This window comes from Harpia harpyja, chromosome 11 (assembly GCF_026419915.1).
Source record: "Harpia harpyja isolate bHarHar1 chromosome 11, bHarHar1 primary haplotype, whole genome shotgun sequence".
In the NCBI taxonomy this organism is placed as follows: domain Eukaryota; kingdom Metazoa; phylum Chordata; class Aves; order Accipitriformes; family Accipitridae; genus Harpia; species Harpia harpyja.
The window spans coordinates 44,487,143-44,496,766 of record NC_068950.1 but is presented as its reverse complement, the minus strand read 5'-3'; the positions used below and the strand labels follow the sequence as shown (position 1 = coordinate 44,496,766).

At 59.4% G+C, this 9,624-nt stretch overlaps 1 protein-coding gene across 1 annotated transcript; it reads right to left on the bottom strand.

Annotated features, from left to right (window-relative positions):
- Window positions 1–2,929: 2,929 nt before the first annotated feature.
- On the bottom strand, window positions 2,930–5,090 carry GADD45A (growth arrest and DNA damage inducible alpha). Its single transcript, XM_052801286.1, has 4 exons — window positions 4,941–5,090; window positions 4,733–4,834; window positions 4,441–4,654; window positions 2,930–3,763 (listed from the first exon to the last, which is right to left on the bottom strand). Exons 1-4 carry the CDS (start codon window positions 4,982–4,984, stop codon window positions 3,650–3,652), a joined length of 474 nt encoding a protein of 157 aa, XP_052657246.1. The 5' UTR covers window positions 4,985–5,090; the 3' UTR covers window positions 2,930–3,649.
- Between the last annotated feature and the right edge of the window lie 4,534 nt (window positions 5,091–9,624).

The following is a 9,624-nucleotide window of genomic DNA, read 5'->3' as shown; positions in this document are numbered from 1 at the left end:
TTTATTCTTTTTTTTCCCCCGTAAATTAAGCAGCCAGCTTGTTATTTGTGGTTTTTCTCTGTATTTTCTAATTTGTCTCTTAATACTGTGTTGCATTAAAGGGAGAAGGGCCGGTTGGTGGCTTGGAGACCCGCCTCTTGCTAAAATAGCCCCTTGCTAAAATATTTCTGCTTTTTCTATGCTCCCAGCTTTTCGTCGCTCGTTTTCCTTGGCCTCCTGGAGCTGGTGAGCTGCAAAGGTTGGACTCGCTGCTGCTGCGCTGGTGCCTTGCCGGGTGTTTCCTCCGTGGGAATGGGGTCAGGATAGGGATAACCTGGTGCAGGATGGTGGGACTGGTACCCCCTAATCCTGACCCCTCCTAACCTGCCAAGGGTCCCCAAGAGAACCCGGCTGTCCCTGTAGCATTGGGTGACAGCAGGACAGGTCTTCTGCAGCCCCCGGGTGGGATGGCCCCTACCGAGACCCTCAAGCGTGCTTGCTGGTGGTGTTTAAATCTTGTCTCAGGTAGGACCTGCTCATGTCAAACCGATAGGCTAAAAGTGGGTTAAAAAAGGAGATCTGATGAGATCTGCTCACAGTTCTTCTGGGCTAGGATGGGGTTATTTGGATGAGCATTGCGGCAGGGGTGAGAGCTGCAGGACACCTCGGCCCTGGAGCAGTGACAGAAGCTGGGTGTTCTTTATTATTATTAAAAAAAAAAGTTTGTTTAGATTTACTAAAGATGCTTGGTAAAGCCTCGGTTCTGTTTGGGGGAGATTTTGTTTTCTTTCTTTCTTTCTTTCTTTCTTTCTTTTTTTATATACTTTCCACATCCTTTGTCCCCAAGCAATCCTGACCCATCCCTCTTTTGGCTGAGCTCAGTGTGCCGGGTGCGGGGCCGTCATCCCGGTCCCCAAAACGCCGGTGTCCCTCCCCGGGGCTGTCCCCTGGGGTCTGCAGTCCCCTGTGCGAAGCACAGCCATCGACCCGGGGAGCCGGCAGGCTGGCTTTGCCAAAAACGATCGGGTTTTGCTTGAATTGGTCGCTCTTGTCTTGATGGGTTTTGCTTTTGAGGCTGCCGTGCAGTTAAGCCCCAAACCAGCACCCATTTTAAATGAGGGGGTGCAGCAATGGGAATGCGGAGCGGGATCTTGAGTCCAGCTCTCCAGGCCCCGCTCCGGAGTCCGATGATGTCCCATCGCCACGTGCGGCTGCTGCTTACACCTCCTTTTGGCCGGTTTTCGGAATAAACGTCCTTCCCGGTACGTGTCGTACGCCCTTCCCTTCCCACCTTTCCCGGCAGCTCGTGCTTTCCCGGCGGGTGGATGCTGCTGGGCTCCGGTCTGGCTTTGCCCCCCACCCCGGGATGCCTTTCTTGGGTGTTTTTGGGAGGGCTTGGCACATGGCCAGGCAGGGGGACCCCCACCCCCTCCTCAGAGCTGGCTGGTTTTGGGGGAAAAAAAGAGCGTTTGGGTGTAGGGGTGCGTGCTGGGCCATGTGGCTCCGGGACCACCCACGGGTCCTGGCCGGGCAGTTTGTAGTGTGGGGACAGGGGCTGGGGGAGACACCGGGAGAAAACAGGGATTTGGGGAGTTTCGGATCAAGTTTGAGCTTGGCGAAATAGCAAGTATCTCCAATTAATTCCCAAAACGTGATTGATCCACCCGCCCTCTGTTACACGCTTAGGAAAGAGCAACAGAGCGGCTGGTGTACGACGGCAGAGGAGGGTAAGAGATCCCCAGAGCTGGATTTGCGTGGGTTTACGGTCAGACCCGGTGAAATTTTCTCCTCCCTGTCTGACATTTGTGCCGCTGAAGTAACATGCAACAGAAAGAGGATCTTTAAATACGTGTGCACGGAGGCAACAGCCAGCGGATCAACTCTTGGGGTGTATTTGCTTTTGAAATGCCATAATAACGAAGCTAAAATTACATTTGTACAGCTACCGTGCCTGAGCCTGACCCGAACTCCTTGCTGGGGCTCATCCGTGTGTTTTCTTTTTTTTTTCCCCGGCTGCGTGCCGTGTCGGGCGGCGAGCGTGACTCCCGCTGCCGTGGGCTGATGGTGATGCCACGTCCCCGGGGGCCGAGGACAGCGTCCGCCCGGTCCTGAGCTACGTGCCGGCCACGGCGCGAGGCTGCGGTGGTGGTGGTGGTGGTGGGTGGGCTGGGGGGGTCCGGGGTGCAGCGTGCCGGGCTGCGGCACACATGTGCAACGAGGGAAGCCCCGATGTAGGTCACCGGCATCGTCCCGTCCCGTCCCCCCCCCCGGGGAAGCGTGGGTGGCACAAGGCTTTTGCCGGCAGCAAGCGGTGTGGGCGTGCGGGAGGCTGTTTTCCTGCTTTCTTGGGGCCTGGAGATTTCTGCCGCGCAGAGTACGGCTTTTTTGCTTGCCAGCATATAGATGTAATTAAAAGAAGAGCCCGGCACAGAAACCCCCTAACCCTGGGGGGGCGCGGGCTGTGCTGGGGGTGCACAGGGAATAAATCCGGGAGGGTTTGCAGCAGTCTGCGGTGCAAGGTTTGGACAGACACCTTCCTGGGAAAGGAAACGGCGGGTCAAGTTTTCCTCCTCCGAGGAATCGGGTTTCCCCACCTTCCAGGAAAACTCAGGCTCTGCAGGACTGTTGGAGCCTCTAAAATACCGCTCCCTCTCGGGGGTTTGGTTTTGTTTTTTTTTTTTTTCCAACTCTGCTGTTAAGAAGTGGCAGCGTTCAAGAAAAATAAATAACATTTCCAACATTTCCTGCAGCACATCAGCTGCTTTTTCGTTTAATGGCTTGGGAGGGGCCAGGAATAAACCCACACAGGACCTTGCCCATGGCCAGGACAAGGAAGCAGCTGCCAGATGAGCCCTTTTGGCTGTATGCTGATAAGTGGGGTAAGAAAATAAACCCCAGGACCAAGGGTTTGAGTTTAAACTTTATTTCCAAAAAAAAAAAAAAAAAGGAAAACAAAAAAACCAAAACACAACCAAAAACCCCAAAAAACAAAACACTATCCAATTTCAAACAATTATATTAATGTAGCTGCTTTTAACAGCCAACTGTTAAAAGATGTGTGGTTGCAGACCAACTGCTTAAGGGCATTCTGGTTCTCAAACCTCGGAGTATAAATAATTTTTTCATCAATATCATAAAATAACTTATTATATATCTTAGCATAAAAACTTGAGAATTAACATCCCAAAAATACAATAAAATTGTTTGTAAAATGTTTCGATTAACCTTTTTGCTCTTTAAGGTACTTAAACCAGGAACTGTTAAGTTGCACTTTAAAAAAAAAACCGTGAAGGGTGTTGGGTGTTTTCGGTGAGTAACCCGGCCGTGCGGCACCCCCGCGCGTCAGGCAGGGCTCCTTCCTCCGGCGACGCAGGCGCTGCTCTTCCCTTCGCTTCCACGCTCATCCCCGCCGCTTCGGAGTCACTTTTCTTCAAAGAAGTCCCACACAACACGTAGTTCAACTTCAGCCTACCCCCCCCCTTGACATCAGTTTTATCTTTTTTTTTTGTTGTTTCTTTTTTTTTTCTTTTTTTTTTCTTTTTTTCCTCCCCACCCACCCCCCCCCCCCCGCAATCCTCTCGCCAGGGCAGGGAGTTACTTCCTGAGCAACTGCTAAAATATTGCAAAACTTCAGTGCAATTCGGTTCAGTTCGTTTTCGGCCCGGCGCGGTCACCGCTCGGGGAGGTTAATCACTGGCACCCACTGATCCATGTAGCGACTCTCCCGGCAGAAGCACATCAGCTGACTCAGCGCTGGATCCTTCCACTGCGAGGCATGGGGGTTCTGGAAAGAAAGGGAGAAGGGGGGGGGAAGCGTTTTAACAGAGAAGCAAAAACAACCCCCACAGAAAGAAAAAGCACAGCAGAAAACCCAGGAGCGTGAATCATCTTAAATTGCCACTAAGGCAAACAAACAAACCAACCCCAGAACCACGCGAGGAGTTTTGCAGCCTCGGACTCCAGGGCAGAGTAGGAAAAAGAACATGGAAAAAAAAAAAAAAAAAAAAAAAAAAAAGAAATCAAGTTTCCTGCGGGATCCCCCTGCGTGCGGGTACGGACCTGAGCCCCCGGTGAGGGCCGCGGCCGCCGCCGCGCCCCGGTTTGACCGAATGACATTTCGAAGTTGCGCTCGAACCCGGGCTCCGCAGGAGGAAAAAAAAAAAAAAAAAACCAAAAAACCCCAAAACCCCGACGTGCTCTGCCTGTTCGCCGCTGCTTACTGGCAAGACGAGTTAACGCCTTGGAGCCAGACCGCGGCGGCCGGTTCGGGACGAGCCGCCGGTCCCGCCGCGGCCCTCGGGAATCCGCCGGCCACGAGGGACCCCGAGGAGCCGTGGGCGCCGGGAGAACCGGGCGGGATGCTCCGAGGCGCGGGGCTACCGGCAGCGCTCGGGTTTGGGGGGGGGGGGGGTCCCGGTGTCGCGTCCGTCCCCCCCCCCCCCCGCCCCGGGTCCCCCTCACCGTGACGAGGACGCAGTGGAGGTCGGCGGGCGAGTCGGGGCCGGTGGCGGGCAGCAGGAGCTGGGCCAGCCTGGCCGGGTTACTGACGCGTAAGATGTTGATGTCGTTCTCGCAACAGAAAGCCTGGATCAAGGTGAAGTGGATCTGCAGCGCCGCGTCCCCCGCCTCCTCTTCGTCGGCCGCCAGCAGGCACAGCACCACGTTGTCCGGGTCTCTGCGGGGACAGCCGCCGTCACCGGAGGGGCTGGGGGGGGGGTACCGGGGGGTACCGGGGGGGGGGGGGGTCACTCACACGTTGAGCAGCTTGGCGGCCTCGTAGACACCGAGGGTGAGGCTCCGCTGGCTCAGCGCCTTGCTCAGCACCTCCTCCAGCGCGTCCCCCGCCTGCTCCATCCTGCCGCCGGGACAAGCACAGACAGGCCGCCGCCGCCACCGGTCAACCGGGACCCAAACTCCTCCTCCGCCGCTCCCCCCCCCCGCCTACCGTCCCCGTCCCTTACCTCCCGGCGGTGCGGTGGTCCCCGGGCAGCTCCTCCAGAGTCATAGTGGAGCTGGGGGTCCCGGTGCCGGTGCCGGTGCCGGTGCCCGCCCCGCTCGCTCCGCGCCGCCGCCGCCTCTGCGGAACAAAGGCGCCCCCCGGGCGTTATCCGACTCGCGCCCGGCCAACCCGCGCCGGCCGCATTTGCATATTTTCTCCCCATTGGTTCATGCAAATGAGGCCGCTCCCCCCCCCCCCCCCCCCTCCGCTCTAAGAACGGCCGAACCGAAACCCCCGCCGCCTCGCCTCTGCCTACCGGCCGGGCAACCACGGGAACCGACGGGGAGGCGGCTGCTGATTGGTTGCGGGAAGGAGGGGGCGGGGCGTTCGCCTGTAGGAGAGGGGCGGGGAGCGGGCAGCGCGCGCCGCCGGCGCCGGCGGAGCCCGGCTGTTGCGGGCAGCGCTGGTTCGATCCATCCCATCCCATCCCATCCCATCCCACCCCATCCCCCAAAAAGGAACGAGCAGACGCCGTTCCCGGGCCGCCTGCGGGGGGGACGGGGAACGGTAACGGTAACACGCATTTTTTCCCCTTAAACCGTAAAAAGCTGCGGTAAGAGCTGCCAGCCCTGCTGTTCTGGCCCGGGGGTAAAGCTGGGTTGCGGGTGGGCGCAGCAGCCGCCCCGGTGTTATTCCTCCGCTGCTTGCCGTTTCCCCTTGTCACCGGTTTACGGTGGTACCGGGAGATAGCGGGTGGGAGCGCGGGCCAGGCCCTTGGAGGGTGAGCGTTGGCGGTACCGGTAAGGTAGGGCCGGGTACGGCGGAGGTCGTGCGTCTCGGTCCGGCTTTGCCGTCGGTAGCAGAGCTTGGCCCGGTAAAGCCGAACGTGTTTCTGTAGCGGGACGTCGTCAGAGCGGCCCGGCGGTGCCGCCTGTTAGGCCTCCAAAAACCACGAGTTTCCCTTTAAATTCACAATTAGGATGAAGCCGTCCGTCTTCCCCGCAACCGCAAAGATTGCGCTCTTGCCGTTCCCCTTCGAGTGACCACCGACACGCTCGGGAAATAACCTCACCAAAACCTCGGCACGCGCGATTGCAAAACACCTGGGACGCTCTTGCAGCCCCGGCAGCGGTGAAAGCAAACGATATTTTTGTGCGTGGTTTTCGCGCGGTACGGCCATTCCTCGGCGTAATGCTGCCGGTGGCGTTTTGCGGCTCGTGGCGGCAGCGCCGGCGCAGCTGCCTTTATGCCGAGAGCCAACCGGGGAGGTGGAAGGGACCCGCGCCCGTCCCGAGTGGCACGATGTGATTTAACCCCCAGCCCTGGAGAGCGTCCGCGGTGCTGGGGACGCGAGCGTGGGGGACGCTGCCCTCCCCGTGCCGCCGTCCTTCCAGGAACTCACGGTTCTCCAGCTTTCGCCTCGGCGGGGGACGTGGTTTCTGATCCGTGCGTCTGCCGCCGACATCCATTTTGGGGTTTGCATTGGCCCCTCCGCGTCCCTGCCCAGGGTGGGGGTCACCCCCAGCCTTGCCTTAGCGGACACCCCGCCACCTCTTGTACTATTCCGTGTTGGACCCAAAGGGGGCAAATAAGGCAGCGGAGTCTTAAAATATGTGCTCTGTGTGTAGTAAACGTGTAGTTTCACTTCCAGCCTTGCTGGCCGGGAAAGGTAAGGCGGCCCGTTGAGAAACCCCAAACTTTGGAGGCAGCTTCGGCAGCTCTGGCCTCCGGCTCACGCGTCGTTAGCTGGGGCTGGCGCGGCGTGGGCTCGCCGCTCGTGTTCGGGACGGCGCGAGGTTCCCCGGCGCGGGCGATGCTGACGCCCAGCCGTCGGGTACCCGCGTCGCCGTCCTGGTTAAACCACGACGGTCACCCTCCTGACGGCGCCTGCACCTCAGGTTGGGCGGGCAGCAGCGCGGTGACCGGCACCTTTCCCGACGTGAGCGGTAAGGAAAGGCAAGCTCCGGAGCACGGCCAGTGTTTCCGACGGCTGCAGCTCGGCATGCGTCCTTCTGCTGTTGAGCAGTGCTCTCCTCCCTCTCCCCAGTTTGTCTTCTGCTAGGCCACGCTATAATTCCCTGGTGAGTCACAGGCATTACAGCTTGCGCCAATCCTTGCAAGAAATACCTTTCCTGAGCGCAGTCTGAAGCCTGTAGTGCTCGGAAGTTGCAGAGTTATCCCGACTTACCGCACCGGCGGTGGGGACGGTGGCATTCCGGCAGAGCCACCGGCGCACCGCGCCGTGCTACGCCGGCTGGCGGGCTCCTGCGCCGGCGCCTGGCGTGCCGACCACAGCCACGGTGTGTTGCTGGTGGCAGTTACGCTGCGAACGATGCCTGCCGGTGCTTCTCCCTGCAAATATCCCTGGTGGACTGGACTCTCCTCGACTGCCGCTACGGCGAAGGAAAGCTTCGTGTCGGCCGGAGCCATAAGACCGCTCTGCAGCTGGGTGCTCGAGCTTGTTCTTCTGATGCTGACTTAGCTAAACCGTGGGTGTTTGAGCCCGGCGGAGGAGACCTGCTCCCCCAGCCCACCCTCCCCAGGCCAGCTGGGGCATCTCGCCCTCGCCGGCCCCTCCACAGGGTTTCCAAGTGCGGGGTCGAACTTGGGGTTTCTCCGGGAACTTACTTTTGCTGCCATATGGCCCGTCTCAGCCCGGGAGACCTCCGGGGAGGATCCCTTCTAATGAGAGCTGTGTCAAAGATCACGCTTTCTCAGCTGTCGCACCTAAAAGCCTCCATCCTCCCGCGGCGAGTGCCAAAACGCTTGCCCAACCCGGGCTGCGAGCTGGCACGGTCCCACCGGCGCCGGCAGACTGGGGCTGCAGACGGGACCCTTGGTGGTCCCTCGCGGAGCTTTTGGCAGCCTGTGCTTTAAAGGTTTGCTTGCGTTGGCGTTTCCCTTCGGCTCGTAAACAGCAGCGGCCGTTTTCCACGGCGGCGTTTGCTGAAGCGTGGTGCGGCGTGCCGGTGAGCGCAGCTGAGCGATGCAGAGCGGCGTTCGACACTCTGCTCGCAGAATCACTTAATTAGCCATTTGGAAAAACAAGATCTGGGTATGAAACTGTTTTCCACAGCAGAATATAGAGAGCCATTTAAGTAGCCCCTCGGTTGTGCCGGCTACGGCAAGGAAAGCTTCCAAAAGTTTGCATATGTTCCCCCGGCTCGGCTCTCGCTGCCCATTGTCCTGCCGCTGCAGCCCTGATGAGATATGACACGACTTAACGAAGCCCACGGCGTCAGGAGAAAGGGAAAAAAAGCCTCTTTTGCATCAGGTAGAGGGGTGGCAGATGGCAGGACCGCAGCAAAACAGGTGGAAGCATTGTGTGGTGACCCTCCGAATTAAGTTCGGTTAATTTGCTGTCTCTCTATTAGCAACTAAAGTCTCCGGCTTCACTGAGAGATCTCAGATTGTATCTCGCAGGCGGTCTGGCCACGCAGCCCCATCTGTGGCCGGCCGCAGAGCTAAATCTGTCTCAAAGGCAACTGAAAAGCAGCTGAAGCCTCTTTTCTCTCCCCTCGGTAGCAGCAGCACCCTGACCCGTGCCAGCAATGACGGCAGGCGATGCTCTAAAACTGCATTTTCCCTGCAGGTTTCCCAGCTAGGGGCAGTTTTCCTTCCCTCCCTTTGTCCAGAGAAGCAGCGAGGATGCTCAGGAGGCATGCAGGTCCCTCCTGCTTTGCAGCGGGGAGAGAGAAACTGGCCGTACTGGGGATGCACCGTGGCTGCTCTCCTGGGGAGCCCGGTACGGAGTCGGACCCGCAGTTGTCCCTCCATCAGCTCCCAGCTGGCAGCTGCTGCTAAACCTTCCTTTCATCGCCTGCCAAAACACGCCCGGGGTGTTTTGCTCCCCCTCAGGCCCCCCCCCCAGCCCTTTAATCCTGACTTTCATAAGTCTCCAGGCTGATGCCGGCAATCCCCTCTGCGTTCAGCATCGCAGAGACGGGGGGCCCAGGAGCTGCGTCGGGCTTGGCTCTTCCCCCTGCGCTGGCGGCCCCCCGGCCCCAAATGTTCTCTGGGGCCGTGGGTTTTAGCTGCTTGGTGGTTCGAGAGCGCTGGGTTAACAGGCAGGGGTTTAGGAGATGCCCACCCGGGTCCTGCCTTCAGTTCGGCTGCGGGAGGCACGGGCTTGGCCAGCCAGAGACGCATTTCCTGCACGTAAAAGCAAAAAGTTGGTTTAAGTTTTTGGGAATGAGACCAAACATCAAATGGTGTCAGCGAGAGGTGACGAAGCCCCATCCGAGCCGAAGGGGTGGGAGCGGGGGGGGGGGGGCAGCGGGGCCGGCAGCCGGCCAAACCCCTTCCCGGGGGGCTGCGGGGGGCTGCCCGCCGGGTGGTCCCGGCCACGGCTGCCCCTCCTGCCCCGCAGCAAGGTGCCGGGGCCTTTCGGCTCCCGTTTCGCTCGACTTTGTGCTGTCCCCATGCTCGCGTGGCCCCGGTCCTGTTTTCAGCGACGTCCCCATCCCCTCCCTGGGTCCCCCGCCTTGCTGCTGTCCTGCGTGGGACCTTTCTCCAGCTCCGCTGACCCCCCCCCGGCCATCCCTTTGCTACGTGAAGGTCCTGGGTCTGGCCCTTTGCTCAGCGTCGCAGAAACACGCCGCCGGCGCTGCCGAGCAGCACGACACCCCAGCCATGCTCGCCGCGCGTTCCGGGCGAGCGTTTTCGCTCCCCTTTGAATCTGCTGGATAACAAGGGCAGCGATCACC

Excerpts from the sequence above, each read along its gene's own strand:
- GADD45A (XM_052801286.1), bottom strand. The coding sequence starts at position 4,984 with ATGACTCTGGAGGAGCTGCCCGGGGACCACCGCACCGCCGGGAG. Across the intron at positions 4,835-4,940 it reads GACCACCGCACCGCCGGGAG|GATGGAGCAGGCGGGGGACG; the intron begins GTAAGGGACGGG and ends TCCCGGCGGCAG. Across the intron at positions 3,764-4,440 it reads TCCACTGCGTCCTCGTCACG|AACCCCCATGCCTCGCAGTG; the intron begins GTGAGGGGGACC and ends CTTTCTTTCCAG.